Source organism: Pygoscelis adeliae, unplaced genomic scaffold (assembly GCF_000699105.1).
Source record: "Pygoscelis adeliae isolate BGI_AS28 unplaced genomic scaffold, ASM69910v1 Scaffold186, whole genome shotgun sequence".
In the NCBI taxonomy this organism is placed as follows: Eukaryota; Metazoa; Chordata; class Aves; order Sphenisciformes; family Spheniscidae; genus Pygoscelis; species Pygoscelis adeliae.
This window is the reverse complement of record NW_008825071.1, coordinates 162,494-182,270: the sequence shown is the minus strand read 5'-3', so window position 1 is coordinate 182,270 and position 19,777 is coordinate 162,494. Positions and strand designations below refer to the sequence as shown.

Below are 19,777 nucleotides of genomic sequence, written 5' to 3'. Positions count from 1 at the left end.
GAAAAGAGTGACACCAGGTCCCTTGAGTGACCGAGCACCAGAAATTTCAGCAATCTCTTTTTTCCTCCCTAGTGACCTGGTCTAAGGACTTGCAGCAAGATTGCAGCTGAGAGCACCTCAAGTCCTAGTTATTTGCAGAGAGAGCTGAGGCTTTCTTACAAGGGGTGAATACAAGCTGTGAGCCTGAGCGAACCTGCGACTTAGGTATATTTGTTTCAATAGAAATTACTCTTCTTTTATCTTAATGTATCTACAGACAGCAGTTGGGAAAAAGGCCACGTTTCTTTCTATTACTTACCAGTATAAATGATGGGCACGTTAAATACAGCAAACAAAAACCCTGGAGTAAACAAAATCAGCATTTATTCCTCGGTCATCTTTTTACAAGATTGCTTCATGTTTTTCACAGAAGAACACATCCCAGAGATACATGAGTTAATCTACAAAACCAGATATGCAAGCCAAAGTGGTATGGTACATGAAAATCCAAGTGCTTCATAATTTAGTTCTCACAAGCCTATCATCTAAATTTAAGAGAAGTTGCTGTGGGGTACACAAACATTAGTTCTGCCGCACCAAAATGTGATCACTAACTCTATGGACTTAGCTGAACAACATATTTACAAAGCGTTATCTCTACCAGTCTTCATCTAAGATTTGAAACAGGTAGTTAGTTGTTCAGCTATCAAGCCTTCACGGAAGGTGAAACAGTCTAACGTCCCTAAACGGATTCATGCAGTGTTTAGTTTTATTCACAGGAGACACGAGGACAAGTATCTGTCGGCGATGATAAAAGTAGTATGTGAAGACGCGGCATCCTCCTGGAAGGAGTTTGGAGCATCGGTGCTCCTTCATTCATCACTGCTGTGGGTTTGACACTAAGCAAAACTTCAATTGTTATCACATATTAAGAGTCCACAAGCTAAGAATTGCCCTGCTCGCTGGTGGGGCCAGGGGAAGGGGATGGGATGTTTTCAGGTCCCCATCAGCGGAGAAGAGCTGACAAACACCTGCTTTTCTCACAACTCCTGCTGGTGGGGGCTGCTTTGCTGAAAAAGGCTGTCAGTGATTTGTAATGTCAGCATTAAATTGAAGATGCTAAAATACCTTGACTCTTACTGCAGCAATTTAACCACTGCAGAAAAACTGTGTCTTGATTGAGGTTCCTTAACTGTTAAAAAATTAAGGTTCTTTTTATTTTTACTGGTCAGGACTGGTGCAAAGTAGATTTTTTTGGTGGTGGGGGGGTTAAACTGGGCTCTTGTGCTACTCACATCACAAAAGGTGGGCCAAGCGCTTCCCTTATTTAATTCTGTGGAGCTGCACTGCTATTTCTGGTTGGTATCAAGTTATAGCAAAATTTAACTTAGGCTTTAACTCTATTCAGCTACTGACATTAGAAGGAATATGAAAAAAGAAATTAAGAAGTAGCTTCTGTTGTAGTAATCTCCTGAGTGGATTATCACAGATTGCCAGCTGCTTATGCTGAGAGGGTACTCAGGGGAGCGACTGGCTGCAGGTGCTCACAAACATGGATATGATAGTATGGACATCTTTCTGTGTTAAAGGTTTTTACCCATTTCATAGCCTCCAGGATGTTCAACGTGTGAAAAGAAATGGAAAGCCACTAGTGTCCCACCTTGAGCCAAGTAAATTTGCTTCTAATCTTGATGCTAATGTCAGACTACACTAGTATATCTTGGGCAAAACTCTCTGAGATTTTCTCTAGCTGCACTGCATCTATAGAAATGGGAATAACAACATCCTAATTCTTATAAGCACCAGGTGATAGCTGTCTTTCAGTGCCTGACAGGTAAAGCTGTGCTTTTCTGAGTAGTTACATCTAAGACCTGGGGAAAATCTGTCAGTGACAGACTGCCTTCAACTTCCAGCGACTTCCCGCAGGTCGTCCCTGCAGAACAGCCCTTATTTTAGCCGCCTTTCCAAACAGAAAGCCCTCTGCCTTTTTGCAGTCCAGCAGGGAGTCTGTATGCAAACCTGGGGGTCAAATCATCACCTAGTATAAATCACTATGTTCCCATGATATGGCCTTTAATTTTCACATGTCAGGAAGAATACAGTGCTGTACACAGACCAAATACTACATCTTGACACTTCATCCCTTCCACCACAACTGATGTTTCTATATCACTCTTGTAGTACCTGCAGCCATCTCTGACTGCCTGTGGGTACACAGCTAAATGGAGTAACAACAGCTAGTACAGTGCCTTTCACACCCGAACCTGCTCTCAAGCACAGTAATTCACAGTTTCCAAATGCAATTGCTTAAACCAATACGCAACAAAAATGATAATAAGCAAACTCACATAGATGCAGTTGACTTATTAGAATCTAGTCGACTTATTACCTAGTAGAAAATAAATAATGCTGTGTCAAAACAATAATTTAATATAGCAGTCTCTAGCTATTAGTCATTGCAGAACGTATTTAAGGGAAACAGAATCAAAATCAAACTTGCATGCACACACACACACAGAACAGCATGCTGCTCAAAGTGCAATGAGACAGGATTAGAAAGCCACTAAAAAGAAGCTGTCTCAAGTTATTATTTAACTAAAATTACAACAGCCAGAAAAGATACAAACAAACACCTCTGGAGACATTTTTCTCAGGCACAACGCTCTATGTGTGATAATTACACAGCAGTATAATTTTTTTACCCTTGATAACGATAATGATCTTGGTAATGTGCCTCCCTTTTAACTCGGTGCTGCAGAGCTAGAGTCTATGGGGCAATAACAAGAAGTACACTTGGGATTTTTTCCTCCTCCGCTGGACACCTGCAGGCCCACGCTTGTGCTTAACCCTGGGCACCAAATGGCACCTTCAGTCACGGTAGAGACTCGCTCAGTCCAACCTCCTCCAACTGTCCCCACTTCAACCTCATCCCTCACTACAGGAGCTGTTCCAAGGATGAAACAGAGCAGCAGTTTACAGATAAGACTCAAGAGTGTGACCATCATTATCCGTGTTAGCAAGAATGAAAATTAAATCCCTTGAGTGTATTAGCACACTGCCTTGTTGCACAAGCAAGGGGCTAGTGAGGGGCCCCCTCCTCAACTCATGCCCTCTGAAAGGGCCTAGCCTCCCAAAGCATGTGAGATATGTCAAGCTCTTCCACCCTCCCTAGTAATTCACGTGTGCGTATTTCTGACAGAGCGCTGTACGGATGAACTCTGTGGATGTGCATAACAGAGGCCACATTCTCCTACGGCTCCTGGTGGATTTGTGGTTGACTCAGCGCAACACACTCTAACACAGGGCTGACCTTTATGGCACTAAGCTCTTAATTACTACTCAGATGTCTATATCCACAGATGATAAATCCTCTTAATTCAACTGAGCAACAAAGCAGATAAGGCTGTAGTCACACTGTTATTTTAGTATAGTTAATAAGATTCAAAATGACATGCAATTTATTCATTCCCATGTAAAATCTACCACAGGAAAAACAAAACCCCAACCCAATCCTACAATACTGGCACTAAAGTGCATAATGAGATCTTGTCATTCCAAAGTCTGCTGCATTTTAGTCTGATCATTGAGTTGTTTACTGTACAAAAATCTACAATATCTTGAAGGCAGTCAGAACAGGAGTGGGAACTCCAGCCCTAGCAGAAAGGTAGCTTTTTTTTGCACAGGCGAACCTAAATGGTGACTAAAAATAAGCAGCCCAGTTTCTATCTAAAAGTCATATGCTCGTTTTCTTGCTTTGAGATTGCTTAGTCTTTTCCCAAAGAAACTTCCATTTCTGCTAGTCAAAGTTTAGTTTAGTTAAGACTACAGATAAGGATTTGAAGGTGGCAGTGCTCTACATGGTATCATAGTTACATGGTGAGTCATTGTGTGATAGCAGTAATGGGTCTCATGTATTTGCAACAACTAGTACAACGCATCAGTATTTCTCAGATTTCACAGCTGTAAGAAGCCCTATTCATTTACAGGAGCAGTCTTAAGAGATCTACTACAATGGCTTTAAAACATTAGATCAAACTGGCTGTAGAGATGTCGCGGCCATGATGTCCCATTAACAGGCCCCTTTTATTCCAATATGAATGCTATCCAGGACGGACAAAGGTATGAAAAACAATTCATTGGGTGGTGATGAATAATACTGTTTTGTCTTTATGTTGATCCCCTTTAAAAAACCCCATAATTTAAATATAAATAGATATGAAATGTATAGATAAATATATAGAGATAGCTATGTTAATATGCAGTTTGATCAGAACTGGATTATTCAGAGAAAATCAAAAGGCACCACAATATGTCAGCATTACTGAATAAAATACTCACTATACTTTGCATTTATGTAGTTCTGAAACCAAGCAGTCAGAAAGCCATATACAGCAGGGAATAAATCTCATTATTTTAACCTCACAGCCTAGGCAACTAAGACTCATTCACTTAATGATGAGCCATACTCAAACAACCTCAGGTAAAGAATTCAGCTGTTCTGACTCCCAGTTTTTTATCTAGTTAAGAATCAGAAAGGCTTGGGAGCAAGATAAGAAAAGAAAACTTCAGAAAAACAGAGGATTTTCATTTGGGCCTGTACCCAGAGGTTATAATGAACAGAGGTCTGACTCTCTTCTTTGCCAATAGTCTTAATCAGTCCTATTAGCATTAAACAAATTAGTTGGTGTAAAATCACCCTCTGTTAAAACAACTCCAAATTATACTTGCACACTAGAGAACAGAGTCTGCATGGGTACAAGTGAATAGTGCCTTGTTTTCTTTCTTGTTTAATTAATCCAAATGTATTTAAAGTGAACAGTAATTCATCAGGCTAAAAAGTCCTAAAATGTATCATATCACGTTTGCAGCAAATTCACCTATGTGCAAGGAAAGCCTCATTTCTCACTGCCACTGGTGTTACATTAACATGGCTTTAACTTTGGTTGAGCTAATTCTTAGCTCATTTTAGTGTGACAGGAAAAACAAACTTCAAATCTTCTACATAAGGCAGCTTTAAACTGGCTGCAATTTTTGTTTTTTAAATTATTTGACTCCAGTGTCAAATCAACCTTGGCTACAGATATAACACAGTGACAGACTGCCTTCTGGGCTGAGATGAGAAACAGTCAATTTAACCCGATAATTTGAACCTTAAGGAGTCTTTGATAAGTAAATGAGGATGTAAGACAAGATAGAGAAAGGTTCGTTATGAATCCAAGCTAATGTAGCACTCCCAGACATGGAGAACATGGTCCTCCAGAAGAAACACCTTCCTGCAACCTGGAGAAATACTTTCCTTCTTTCAACAGCTGAATAAAGAAGCAGCAGCTCAGCAATGCTGGGACTTGTCCTGCAGCTAAAGTGCTGTTGGTCCATTTAGAAGTCTCGGTCACGGCAAGGGGGTAAAGCACCAAGACTGCTGATATTTTCAAATCTCTTAGCAGCAGTAACCACACAGCAGCTTTTCTGCAAAATAAACAAAACAAGAATCCAGTTATTTCAGCAGTATACTTTTTTATTTGGTTAAGTGTTCTAGGACAACCACATGGTGGTTTCTTTGTGCACAAGGAAAAGAAAGCAGCGTTGAAACTTCTTGCTTACGAAGGGTTCTTGCAGCCACCTTATTTGTGAGATGTTTTATACAATATTAAAAAGACAAGGCCTCTTTGTTAAGTGGAGAAATGGTCCTGGAGGTCTCTCCTGAAATGCAGCTACTCTGCTTTTTTGCCCCTCTTGTCATACAGATCACAGCATGAAAAGGCATGCTGCAAACCTCTCCATTTATTTGTGTTACCACTGCAAGCATTTATAATGCCAGGCCTAAATCAACTGGCACTTGAGTGTATTATTTTGGGTTAAATGTGGTAACCGTACTACTTGCCTGATAAAAATAGCTAAAGGGATTCTTTAAAAACAAAGGACTGCTATGACTTTAGATCCACTCATTAAGTAAACTCAAATAAACTCCAAAAAGAAAAACACACGCAGAGGAAATAACACTGCAAAAGCCAAAACCAGGTTTTCCTGCAGGTTAGATCATGGGTAGGTTACTATGTTACAAAGCTATAAAAAGTCTATTTAAAAATAATTTTGACTGCTGTTGGACAGTCAATTTATCTCAAAGTTGATTTTCGTTGTAATAGAAAATTGGGTAATACAGTGCTTCCTGCATTAGAGAGGGAGAGTTTTCACCATTTGGTTGCTGTGCTTGAAGTTAGTGGCTTGAAATGGGAAATACAGATAAAAACACTAGTCCTGTATCAGGTCAGGAAAACCTGTTTAGAAGACTACTACGTAGAAGCACGCAGGTGAGTGGACCAAAGCTTCATGTAACCTGTCCCAGCATCAGTGAAGTGGGGATGAATGCTGAGGGTCACAAGGAGGTATTCATTCCCACTGGATTCCCACTTCAGAAGTTGATGTTCAGACATTACCATATCAGGAAGTTATGTGGCTTCAGAGAGCAAGTAAGATATAATAATAGTACCTTAGCCCTCACTGACCTCCAGTGTACCATGGAAAGGCAGCTTCAAGTCCCCAAGACAGCTCATTTAAAGATCATTAACTTCTGTGTCACTACACTGCACTGTATAAAATGTATTCTAGTTTTACTTAGTCAAAACAGAACAAAAATTTCAACCTCTCACAATACTCTCTTTTTTACATGTTTCTGGACAAAACCTGTTGCAAACGAAACCCAGTACCTCACTTGCCCTATCAAGCAGATGATGCATGATGGCAGCATTAAAAACTTCCTTGTGGTGAGAAGTGGACTACTTTTATTTTGGCATCCTGGTTGTTACTCATGACGCACGACTAAGAGGAAGTGGTTTTACAGTGTGTGCATTCTCAGCCTCATTCACATCTTGACCCTCCACTGAGTTTTGCCCAGAGATGCCCCCAAAACCTTTGAGTGGTTCCCATGGTCCTTCAACAGAGGCACCAACTTCTGTGGTAGCTGGTAAAAGGGGCTGTGGGAATTGGTGTACTGGTTTATGGAGATGCTGTACTGCCTGAGGCAGCCTGATTTCAAAGTGGCTGAGTGAGTATGCTTTGGTCAAAGACCAGAGACAGAACATGAGAGCAGACTTGAGTCTCCCTGATCCCCAGGGAAGGCAACCAAGCCAGCCTGAGAACCACTAATGAAGTGTTTGTTAATGAAAGGGCAAAGAGAGGGAGCAAGAAAGAAAGGAGAGAGAGATGCTCTGTCAAAGTTGTTTGGGTTGCTACAGGCTAAAAGGGCAGAGAAGTGCCCTGTCAGAACTGGGTCCGCAAAAGTGTGGAGCAGCTTCTTTTAGGGGACACCTCACTTTCGTTTCACTACAGTTAGTGGAGCTGCCCTGAGGGTCTGGCCCGTGCCTTTGCTAAAAAGTAATTACTTTTCATATTTCTACAGTTTTTAAACCATACTCCTAACCACAGCATGAAAACCTGAAAGCTTTCAACACTGAAAAATTATTGGGTGAAATACTGCCCCATGAGAGCCAGTGGGAGCATAACTATTCCCTCTAAAATGGCCAGGGTTTGCAGCACATACAGCTTCATATGTACGATTTTTTTTTCCCACATTGCTGTGACTTCATATAAGCGATAGGGCCAGTTTACATTTTGAATGCTTTCCAAACAACAGCAGGGATGGTGGTGGCGAATACAGTTTGGACCGCGCACTTTGGACTGTGCAAGGATTTCGGCGGCCCACTGTTCCCTTCTGCAGGGGCTACACTCTTTACATCTGAAGAAATACTTGGGACCCGAAACAAACCTTCCGTTTGGCAGCTCTTTCAGAGAAGTTATTGAGCCGGGGGTGCTTGGGACACACCTTTAGCCTTTTGCTAGGGGAAAAGAAAAACAAAAAAAGAAAGAAAGATGACATTATTTGAGCATTAACTGAAGGTCAATCACATCTTACCTCTAGTTAAGGTAATGGCAGAACACCACAACATCAGCTTATTTAGTGAAGCTATTTTTGTAAAGCACAAGAAGTATGAACAAAAAACACCGGGGGAGGAGCTACAAAGGACGACATGAGTTGTAAGGTTTTTATTAGGGTAGGGTTTCCCCAGAAGAAAATTGGTGATAGGAAGCAGCAGAGCAGGTAAGCAGCCCGTGTTCTTGTAGCATTTGGAAAAGACAGCCTGTTCCCCAGGTTGCAGAATTGGATCTTCACTGGAGCCCAACTAAAGGAGTCAAATTGTATCCTATGAAACCCTCTAAAGAGACACTTACCTCTGACAAATTCTCTTATTTTTAACGTGTATGCACACTTATAAATCTTCTAATCATCTCATGGGCATTGCTGTTCTGGCAGATTATCACGAAAACTAAAGTTCAATGAAAATTATAATAATTTATTTGATTGTTAATATTTCTGATTTTATACTACTTCTTGTTATCCTTACTCTGTATAACAGGAACATCTCGCAAGGACAGAGCTGTCGACACTGCTCAGTCCATCCTGCTCAGAACCCACACCATCTCATCAGCAGAGCTACTACTGCTTTCTTATCATCATAATCTTTGCTCTTATTTTAATAAGATTATTTTATTAATTAATAATATGGTCTCTTAATTCTTAATGATGGCTGTAGTTCAAAAGGCACCTTGACATATACATCCTAGGCAATACAGCAGTCATTTTATTTAACATAGATGTGCTTTGCCTGCATAGGAGGAAGCGAATATTGCACTTCAAATGCTGTAAAAATTCTGAAACCTGCTTAAAATTATCCCCTCATGAGCCACTGAACCACAGAGTGGACTCACTTAGATTCAGCCAACAGCAAGTTCATCAACAGTGTGACTCTTCCAAACTCACTGACAACAGAGGAATATTCAAAACGGTTTAAAATCTTGTTGATCCTCCAACTCAGCCCAGTGGAATTGTTCATGTGAACAAACAACTGCTTCTTTCGTGTTGGCCACTAAGCTGGTTACCCTCGAAGGGCAAGAAGGTGCTTAAGTACAAAGATGTCCACTGGCTGAGGTTCCAGGCTCTGTTGGGAAAGAGAGCCTGGAAACCCTTGGGAAGAGGTAGGATGAAACCTAACAGTACTCATAGGGGACCTTCAGGAGAGCCTGGAAGGGCTTTCAAAGCAGGAAGCAGAACCATCCCCAGCTGGAAAACTCTTTTCATACGGTAATTCAGTGCTCATTTTGTAAATAGTCTCATTTTGCTAAGAAATTGATCCACTCTGCAACACACAGCAACTGCATGACCATATATTTCTTCCCAGACATGCAAAAACCGATGAGCAAGTGTGAGCATGCAAATTAAAACAGCTAAACAAAAGCAAAGGGACACACGTGGCTCACAGAGGCAAGAAATGCAGCAGCAAGGAGGACTCAAAAACAGATAAGAAAAATGTCAAAGCAAATAGTGACGTGGCAACACAAGAAGGTAACAGCAGATCCACAATGCACACGGATATTTAAATTTATGGACCTGGAGTCTGCAGTGGAGCTTGTGGTCTGATAACCACGGGTGTTTTAAGGCAGCAGTTGCACTTATTCTCCAGCTAAAGGAAAACCAGAATGCTGTTAAGTGTTTTTCTTAGAATCTTACAATTCGACAGTTATCTCCTACAGGTCATGTGTTCTGCCATCATGCAATGCTGTCCTCCCAGGACACTGCGCGAGATGGCAGCTAATCCCTAAAGTTAAGTTCAGTTTCACAGCAAAAATACATTCAGGTAACTTCAGATCATTTTATGGACATAATGAACAACAACAATGAAGTGGCATTATATTATTCTACGGGGACATAAAACACTTTGATAAGTCATGATAGTTCTGCAATGGAACAGTACAAGTGACACAACTGTGACATAATGGCACAGAACACACATTTCAAAGATACAGGGATTATATACCATTTTTCCTTGATGAGAAGCTTTGAGATGAAATCTTTGGCCTGATCAGAAACACCTCGAAATTCCTCATCTTCAAAATCCCAGCTACAGGACAGGATATTGTTGAGGGTCTCATTGTCATCATCACCCAAAAAAGGAGACAATCCACTGAGGCTAAAGTAACAAAAAAAAAAAAAGTTCAATCCTCCTGTCTTTTCCCCTTCCTGTACACGATCTCCAGTGTGCCACCTATGACTGTTCTGTTACTCCTGGCCTAATTTGCAACATGTTATTGTCTAAGAAAATCTCCAGACCATTCCCATTCTCTCTTCTATTTGCATGTTTAAATAATCACCCTTCTTCCCTAACAAACCAAGCGTTACTGTCGTTCATGGTAGGTCATATTTTCTAGACCTCCGACCACTCTTGCACATACTTACTGGCAACTTACTAAGCAGTCTACATTATTCTGGAAGTGTGATGCTCAAACGCTCATGAGAAATGTGCAATGAAAAAAAGAAGACAAGTTCATGGTGATTGGAAAAGGGGAGAGATTACTGAATATGGAATTTGGAAAGAAGCTTACATTTTTCTATTTTGGGTACAGATTTTGTCAACCTTCCAGTGTAACAACAAATTTGGATGACTGACACATTTCAGCCTAGAAACAGCTTACAAAGCAGAGACTGAATCCTACTTACAGCATATAAGCGATGACACCTATGCTCCACATGTCTGTAGGAAAGGAGACAAACTCATAATTCACAACTTCAGGAGCAAGAAATTCTGGAGTCCCAAAGTTAACTCGAAGTTTTTCCCTGGGTTTATATCTAGGAAATGGAAACATTAACAGAGAACATCAGTTATAGCTCTAATTAAAGTTGTATCATAAACTGTTTAGCAATTAGAGGGATTTCAGAAGCATACAGGAAATTCAGTAGAAAAACAAGGACAGACAGAGGTACAAAGTAAAAGTAAATATACCCATATATAGAATGAAAAATGTTTGCAAGCTTTATATCATACTTCAGGGCAAAACCCAACTGCTATACAAAGGAAGACATTCAGATTTCAAGGAGTCCTCAGAGCAGCTGTTATCAGCCTTTGGGGACTTCTCCATATCATAGGTATGGAATTTTTAACCAGTAAATCCTTCACTGAGGTTATGGTACCTAATTAAACTAGAAAGTGATATAGCATGGGATATATTGTAACAGACCTTGAGGTCTCTTACACTCTCTTTTGAAGAATCTCGTAACATCGGAGACAAGAGACCAGACAAGATATACCACTGGTTTTGTCCATTTTAGCTCTTCCAATCTACTTATGTGCATGCTCAGTCAGAATCAGCCCTCTTTCAACCTTCTACCTGAAAAAAGACTTCAGAACAAATCTTTTTTACTCAGCTCCAATAAGGCTCACATGACTCATTAAAAGATATCCCTGGTTAAAAGAGCTACATTAAATTTGTCTGAAGAACAGTAGGAGACCATTATGTGTCTAATATGTCATTGTAGAGATGTAATACTTTTTTCATTGTTTCCTAATTCATTTACGATCAGCAAGAACACGTGCACATACCTTCTTGCCAATCCAAAATCAATAATTTTTATTTGATTTGCTCTTCGGTTCACACACAGGATATTCTCAGGCTGCCCAGAGAAACCAAAAAACACTTCAATGAGAAACAAGTATGAAAAACTGGACTTTTAGCAAACTGTAGGGAGAAAAACACTAAAGACACAGCAATCATCTCATAAGCACCTTTTGCATTCCTCCTTGTTCAGATTTCTCTGCATAGGTACCCCACCCTGCTATCACACAGCAGTTGGGGTCGTGTGTTCTGTGTCTTGCAACTGCTTTTTCTTCTCCTCGGCTTTTCAATTTGACATAAGGCAGCAGTTCAGATAAAGAACTCATTAGGGGGAGGGGGACAGAGAATGCAGACTTCCAAAGAGGGGGTTCAGGATGCTGGCACTGTGATTTTACAGACCTTAATAAACTGACACTGATTTAAAAAAAAAAAAACAAACCCAAAAACAAATTTGTTGGGCTTTGAAGCTTACCTTACAGCTTTAAGTTTCTGAGTTCACAAATGTTCTGGCAGTAACTGTCTGATTGAACACTGATATATTAAGCTAGCCACATCAACTTTATGCTTTTCTCAGATATTTTAGCAAAAGGTAGGATTCACAGGTTAAATCCCTCTGGATTTTCATAGGGCCAAATGCTGTTCTTCACTTCCCTGGCAGGAATACATTAACTTCCTAGAATTACTCCAAATTCATACAGAAGGGACTGCGAACAGAATTTGGTCAATTGTCTTTGAAATGTAAATACCTAAAATACAGTCTCGTATTCACTGCCAGCAGTTTTATAGCTACTCCGTCTTCCTTCTCATTGAGTCCTCTTTGAAACAAAACAGCCCTCGACACTTAAAACATTAGTTAACCTTTGTCACCATTACTAATTCATTTTACATGTAGGACTTTTAAGCACCATAGGACTTTTAAACACTGTATGTCCATAGTTTCTGAGGTCCTGGATGATTATGGTCAGGATGATTTTTTTTCAATTTCAAGCTTTCTTCTCCAAACTCATTTGTTACTGACAGCAATCTATGAACAAGCAAAACAGAAGGGAGAAGCTATAGCTGGCAAGCACATGAAAAGAGGTCCCTGGGAAGAATTTCTTGGATTGTATATGTATCTTTTTGTCAGCAGTTTGACCTCATATTAAAACTGTGCCATCTCCAAGAACATAATTAATGTGTCCCAGAGAACCGTGCAAACTTCTGCTTGACAGGTTTCTGGGTAACTGAACGTTTATAAAGAAAGAGAAAAGTGAGTCTGGTCATTGATTAGCAACTGAAGCAGGTCCCAACAAGCATCTGCTCATTTGCTTAACCACTGCAATAATATATATGCTAACAACATTAAAGATGTACTACATTAACTCAGTTATTACAAGCCAAAAACAGCAGCCGTAATAAAAATCTCACCAAAGAGAAAACCATCTTGGGCACTTTTTGTGTCTTTTTTCTTTGTTGCAAAGCTCAGGGATTACTAGGAAGCTTTATAGCCAGTCATAAAACTAAAGACATCATCCCATTTTATTCCTGCACTAAACAGAGGTAAGAAACAAGTCTATTATTTGATAAAAACTTGGGTCAAGGTAGAAAGGACCAGCTCAAATGTACAATCTAATGAAAAATACCTTTACAACAAATGTTTTCTAAGGGGTGACAGTTAACCATTAGCAGTGAACCAGAGTAAGAATGTGCAATTGGTGGATTTGTTTTTAAAAAGAAGTGAGGGGACTTTTTGTGTATATAGCTGAATAGTTCAGATAACTAAGTACGTAGCAGAGAATCTGCCACCCTTCTCTGGGCATTCAGCTGCACTAGCAGCTATTGCCTAACCCAACACAGACGTACTTATTTGTTACATCAGCCACTGACTATTTTTATTTCTTTTATTTTAGCAAGTACATTTTAATGTATTTTCCCTTAAGCTGGCTATCTATTGATGCCTTTTCATGACCATGACAGTGTAGTGTAGTCCTCAGAAAGATGTACAGGGTTTCCATTGATCCTGAATGACCCTTGAATTTAGTTCCACTCACTCATGCCTTGTTTTCCGCATCGTAAAAAATGGGGATAATTGCTACGCCATGGCTGATGTGTAAAACAGAGAACTTGTGCAGTTGAATTAAATAACATTTGCACAATATCTTGAGATTCAAATATAAAAATTGAAAATAGCAAGATATTTGTGGTCAGCTGCTGGCTTTCTGTAAAATCAGTCTGTGGAAAATTCAAGCGCTATGAGGCTTATGATATACGACCACAATTCTCATCTAATTTACTTACTCCTGTAGTAATTTAACTGATCCCAGTGTGGTTAAAGTAAATACACATTGGTCTAAGGAAAGCAGAATAAGGCCCTTCGTTGTTTCTGCCATGGGAATCTGCTAAGCTGTATGGTCTACCATTAAGAATAAGAATTTCCACAGCTGTCATTGCACAAAACATACATCTAAATTCTCTACCTTGAGATCCAAATGAAGAATGTACATTTGGTGCATGTACTGAATTCCCTCGCAGATCTGTTTTATGAACAAGATAGTATCCATCTCTGTCAAATTGCAGTTTTCATCAATAATTCGATCAAATAACTCTCCTCCTTCCACACTGATGAGAGAAAGACAATAAAGTGCTGACCAAGTCCAAATCCAATCCCATGAAGTTAGAGTAATACAGAATTTATGCTATTGACTATTTTAATCATTCACAGTCAAGTTCAATAAGGTGGGTCTACAACATGAGCTTGTACTCTGATCTGAACTTTCCAAGAACTGGGTTCTGATGCATACTGGCCTGAACTTCTTCAAAGTCTGAGAGTCCTGTCTCCCATCCATTGATAAGTACGAAAGTCTTGAAATTTGAACCTTATGCCGCTTTGAGTCATCAGTTTGTACCAGTGAAATTAATGAATTCACATGGAAAACCAAGACAACATGCTGGAGAATCTGCATTCAAATCCGTAGTCTCCTCCCTCAGAGTTTAAGAGGGACATGATCCAAAATTTGAATTTGAAACTATCTAAAGTCAACAAAAATGAATTCTTAATATCTCATCACATTTCAGAATGCCCCCAGCTTACTCGTTCATAGCTACACAGACATTTACCTTTTGTGATAGCTAATCACGTAGACCAAATTCAGAGGACTATCTGAGAATGTCCAGAATAGCAAAACTCACATAACTTTGAACCTTCTGCCATGCCTTTCAATGTTTTAGTTAAGCCCTTTTTGGCTTCCTAAAGACAACATCTGTGTAATCTGACTTTAAGGCAGCTATTTTGTGCCTAATTAGCCTGATAACCCAGCATAAAACACAGGTTTATCCATTCAGGCACCCAGTATAAGGATTAGGCACAACACCTACAGCTGGCTCCTCTTTGTGAAAAATGTCTTCTTGTTTGCCTCACAGAACTGGAGATATTCTGAGAGGTCTGGTTCTAGCTGACACAAATTAAAATTTTAAATTAAAGAGAAGATATATAACACAGCTCTAACTTCAAATGGAGCAGTGGCTTTACAGCGCCAGGAATGTGGCACATCACAGAAAAAAATGCATAAATTGCTGCATGGGAAAACTTTTCTCTTAAATTCCTTTTTTTTTGTTGTTCCTGAGAACATCTTTCATATGTTCTTTCCACCTGTAAGAAGCTCTATTTCTAATTTCAGGAGAAAGTAAGAAGGAAATGGACAATTCTAGCAAAAGTGGTAAAGACAGAAAGGGAAAAAAAAAAGAACACACTTACTATTCCATGACTAGTACAATGTCATTTTTTGATTCAAAGGCATCATATAGCTGGATGAGGTTCACGTGATTCAGCTGGTTCATGACATTGATTTCATTCTTTACTTCGTCCTGTAAAGAGTCATAAGTATTGTTACAGAAACCTTTTCTTGAAGAAAGCTACATGAAACAGGACATAGTTTGAACCAGACATCTACATTATCTTCATGTTTTTACTCGTGGCAACCAAACACAGGGTTTTCCTTTGATTGCTCCTGCAGTGATAGATGGCAAGACTATAGGAGCTACTAGACTGAACTCAGAGCTCGAGTCGGGGACTGCTTCAGTAATAAGCTATTTGGGGGGAAAAGGAAGGAGAGAGCCCACATGGACAAGCGGTGGGTTCACAGGGATGTAAAGAAAAGAGAGAAGCAGAATAGGACTTGGTTCTATCAGCTGTAGGTATACAAAATCAAGGTGTGTAAGAAAAGTCCAGGACAGTCCTCAAAACCTCCCTTTGCAGTAGGGGACAGAGACTGGTACCTCCATTCAGCCCAACTATATTTGACATGCAGTTTAGGATGGCCTGAACCATTCTCTGGTGGTGCCAATCTCTCTCCATTGACTATAAGGGGATTCTTGATGATCAGCTTGGCCACAGCTATACCTTAGCAACCCCAGTTAGCTGAGACAAATCCCACCCTTGAATGCCATTAATGACACTGCTGTCACACAAAGGATGTTACGCAGATGGCCATGAGGTTTGCAAAACAGGCCAGACTAATTCTTCTTATCTGTATTTGTATTGATGTCAGGAGCCCAGATCATGCCTGTTATCAGCATCCCTCACAGTGACATCAAGACATTGCAGCAAAGGCTACAGTGTGCTTGGGAAGCAATATGCTATCTCACAAGCCTGACAAATGTTTTTACCATTAAAGAAAACACTAAGAGAATTAACAGCAGAAAGCAAAAAAGTAAAACCAAAGAAACACAAAGAGCTGAAAAGAGAGTTGGAAAAATTAAGATTTAAAAAAAAAAAAAAAAAGAGAAAACCCAAGAAGAGGACTTTGATGAGTTGTTCTGAAGGAGAAGGGAAATAGAACTAGAGCCAATGGTAATCCAGCAGGTCCTATGAGTGTGATGGCTTGTGAGCCACTTGGCCATGGTCTGTTGTGTAGCTGAAGAACAGTGTGGGATCCATTGGGGAACAAAAGACTAATATCACACTCTACCAACCTTCTGTTTAGGACCTTTTGCTTTTATAATTTTGGCTGCTAGCTTGAGACCTGTTGCTTTCTCTTCACATTTGTGCACTTGACCAAATCGCCCTCTAGGGAAAAAAAGGAAAGAAAAAAAAATCATCCAGTGGTACTGGTGTCAGGCCCTGAATGTAAACTAGGTTATAGACAACACAAATTATCCTCTCCCTACTGGGTTCCATTTCAATTGCTCTATTGCTGCTATTTTGTTCTGTAGATTAGACTTGCTACTACTCATTTAGACACACCAAAATCACACACTGTTCTAGCTGATATTATCCCACTTGTATGATTCATTGTACTCACCTCACACGCAATGACTAATCCTGGGGAAGTCAACATACTGTAAGGATAATAACTCACTTATGTGCACAATCTGCCCCTCTCCATCTCATCATTCTCCTCCAAGGGAGGGCTGTGATTTCCTGATGAAACAAAGCCCTACCCAAGACCATGCTGCCATCAAAAACTACAATATTACTCTCTCATAAACAATGTCAGCATGAGAGATCAAGTAACTACATGGCCTGTCAGATTAGGCTGCTGATCTATCTGAAAACATGCATGTGTTTTCAGGGATGGGATCCACTGAGAGAAAGAAGGCTACAACATGTCTCTACGTCCTGCTGGCTGCAATGTGAGGTAAAGTATTACAGCATCCTAGGAGCCCTGTCATAAAACCTGAAGACAGCTGGCTGACCTAGAACAATACCAAATACAAGCCAAGTCTGGCAGTGCCAAACCTTAAGCCAAAATTCACTCACACAGTAAAATCAGCCTCCTGTTTTCATCCTTCTCTAAAGCTCTGTTAGAGCTTAGACTTTCATGACTTCAGCTCTAGTGAGGCATGTTGCTTCCATTCGCCTCCTGAGGTGCTTGGCTGTAAATTTGTGCCTTGCTTTCCATGTTGATTGGGTTCACCTGACTTACCCTCCCAGGATTTCATTCTCGCTGACATTATAATAACTGCTGATCCCCACCCTTTTGGCTGAGACAATCCGGTGATCAAATGGTGCTGGTGGAGTAGGACTATCATCTACAAAAGACAAAACAGACAGATAGAATATGAGTGGTCACACGCAGTGCTTGTCTATCTCGTATTTTAGTCCCACTTTTCCCCAGATAAGTTCATTTAAGAACTGAGTACACCTACTGTAAGTTTTATAGATAGGTCTTTCTCTGTTATTTAAAAAGGGTTTTATTCCAGGAGCTCTGGCTCAGAAAACAGGGTGTTGCTGGGGAGCTACACTACTAAGACAAGGACTCCTTTATTAAGTTAGCATCTTCTGCACAACAGCAGCAAGAGGCAAAGTGAAGACCGCTAGACTAAATCAATGTAGCTTCATGCCCACAAAGGGCCTCAGCAATTTGTTTGGAAGGAATTCAGCTTTTTCTCTGAATTTTTTTTCCCCCCCCTCAGTGACTGTTAATAGGTGAGTATGTACTGTAACTCTCCAGTGGGGTAGGAAGAGAGACGGAGCTCTCCTCTAGGCCCAGCTAAAAGAGGCTATTTCCCAGCTTTTGCTGTTCATAGTGAAGAATCCCTTTCTCTACTGATCGACACAACTTGTCATTCTCCACAGTGTGGTCATCACCTTTAAAGATCACATTTAGAGCTTGTGCACATGAGGGAGTTTCACCCTGGCAGGCAGCACCTGGGATTTCCAGTATGGCTCAGGACCCGGTGTGGTAGGACACATGGTAACTGTCACGTGCTGCTCTGAAGAATTTCTGTCCTTAAAAAAAGATGGCAGATAAAAGGTAAAAAGGGGCACAGAGAAGGGATGGGTTCCCAACATCACACTGCAGCAGCTATGGAGTTTCAGCACAAATGCAGGTCTCTGGTATTATTGTCCAGACCTCCACATGCTGGACTATTCTGCCATCCTGATGTCAAAATCCCTGCTGGAGACCAGCCCTGCATGCCTAATTTCTCTTTGGATTTTTTGCAGGGTGTTGCGACTTCAATTTCATACCCACGTTGTTTTTCATTTGATTGATATTCCCAAGAGTGACCTTTGGCTGACCAAGGTGACAAATACTTCTTCAACTGTTTGGGAGGGCTAGAGCCCCAGCCTTTCAACATGAGCTCTCTGATTTGGAATGCCAGCTCCCTTTTGTGTGAGGCTTGTTGAGCAATTTTAAAACTGTTCATTACTCCAGTGAAAATGATTAAAAACACAAACAAAAAAACCCCATGACAGCATGTAGCTGGCAGGAACACTTTGGTCATTAATGTAGCAGTAGATTGTCCTTATTCACAGTGAATGTCCATTTTTCCAGGACACCAGCTGTGTATCTAGATTTCTCTTTTGACAGTGTTAATAACTTACGTGGTCAGGAAGTTAGTTCATGGTCAAGGAATTGTGAAAAGCTGGGGCTTCTGGAAGTTTGCCACCTACTTGGGATTCTGAAGAGTTTGAATTGCACATCCTTAAGTATGGGCCTTTGCCTGTTACCCAGACCCCCAAAGTGTCAAGAAAACCTCTACCCTAAAGGCAGAAGTTGACTCTAACAACACAAACTCCAAGGGCCCCAGCACGTAAGTGACAGAAGAAAATGTCAGCTCCCAAATGTTACCAAACTTTGGGCAAGGAAGTGTTCTTTTAAAGAGGCCAGAGTGCCTCTTTAAAGCTATGCCTAAGTTTTAGCCTTCAAGATTTTCCCAGTGACAGACCCTGTATTTTTCTTTTCCTGCACACCAGAGGGGATTTCTCCCTATTCAAGAACAACCTCCCATTACAGATCAAAAATGCTCCGAGAGAGGCACTCTAACCTTAATGTCATCCCTAACAATCTGCCAGAGCTCAGGACAGGTTACGGAGTTTAAAGTTTTAGTACACTATCTCCTGTTTCCTGCTACAAGAGCCTAGCACAAACATTTAATAAATGTTTCCCTTTCCCACTCTCCCCCCATTCCCAAAGCAAAGAAATTCATTCTGAGTCCTATGCATGCACACACGCACATATATCTTCAAATCCTTCAGGCCATCCTCTCATGTGCCATCACTTCATATACAGGGATAGGCACTGAAATTCTCAAGCTGGAGGTCTAATATTAGAAATCTCCGCTTCACCCCAGTAAGCACTGCTTCAGAGTTCAGTGCCTGAGCACCATTTATCTGACTGTTCAACAGCATCAGTCAGGCTTCCACACAAAAATCTGTATTTCTTTATTTTATAGGCTGCAGTTGTTCTCACTTCAGATTGCAATGGTACGAATATGAGCAAGTTGGTTTTGCAGGCTACATCCAGAGCATTGCAGGTTCTGTGTTAACACGTGTTCTCAGCACTTCCACAGGTCAATCAATTTTGCCACACATGATATAATTTCTCCCACCACTCTATACTTAGGAGTTTTAGCTCCGTTGTTAAAACAAGAG

The 19,777-nt window shown here is 40.5% G+C and overlaps 1 protein-coding gene across 1 annotated transcript in view; it reads right to left on the bottom strand.

Annotated features, from left to right (window-relative positions):
* Positions 1–341: 341 nt before the first annotated feature.
* MYLK4 (myosin light chain kinase family, member 4) overlaps positions 342–19,777 on the bottom strand; it is a 33,485-nt gene continuing 14,049 nt past the window's right edge. Inside the window, exons 5-14 of the mRNA XM_009326445.1 lie at positions 17,325–17,430; positions 16,372–16,465; positions 15,155–15,264; positions 13,878–14,019; positions 11,409–11,479; positions 10,529–10,657; positions 9,849–10,001; positions 9,422–9,494; positions 7,742–7,811; positions 342–5,445 (exon numbers count right to left, since the gene is read on the bottom strand). Of these exons, the coding sequence (XP_009324720.1) occupies positions 7,770–7,811; positions 9,422–9,494; positions 9,849–10,001; positions 10,529–10,657; positions 11,409–11,479; positions 13,878–14,019; positions 15,155–15,264; positions 16,372–16,465; positions 17,325–17,430 (920 nt within the window). The 3' untranslated portion in view covers positions 342–5,445; positions 7,742–7,769. The remainder of the gene's footprint in view (positions 5,446–7,741; positions 7,812–9,421; positions 9,495–9,848; positions 10,002–10,528; positions 10,658–11,408; positions 11,480–13,877; positions 14,020–15,154; positions 15,265–16,371; positions 16,466–17,324; positions 17,431–19,777) is intronic.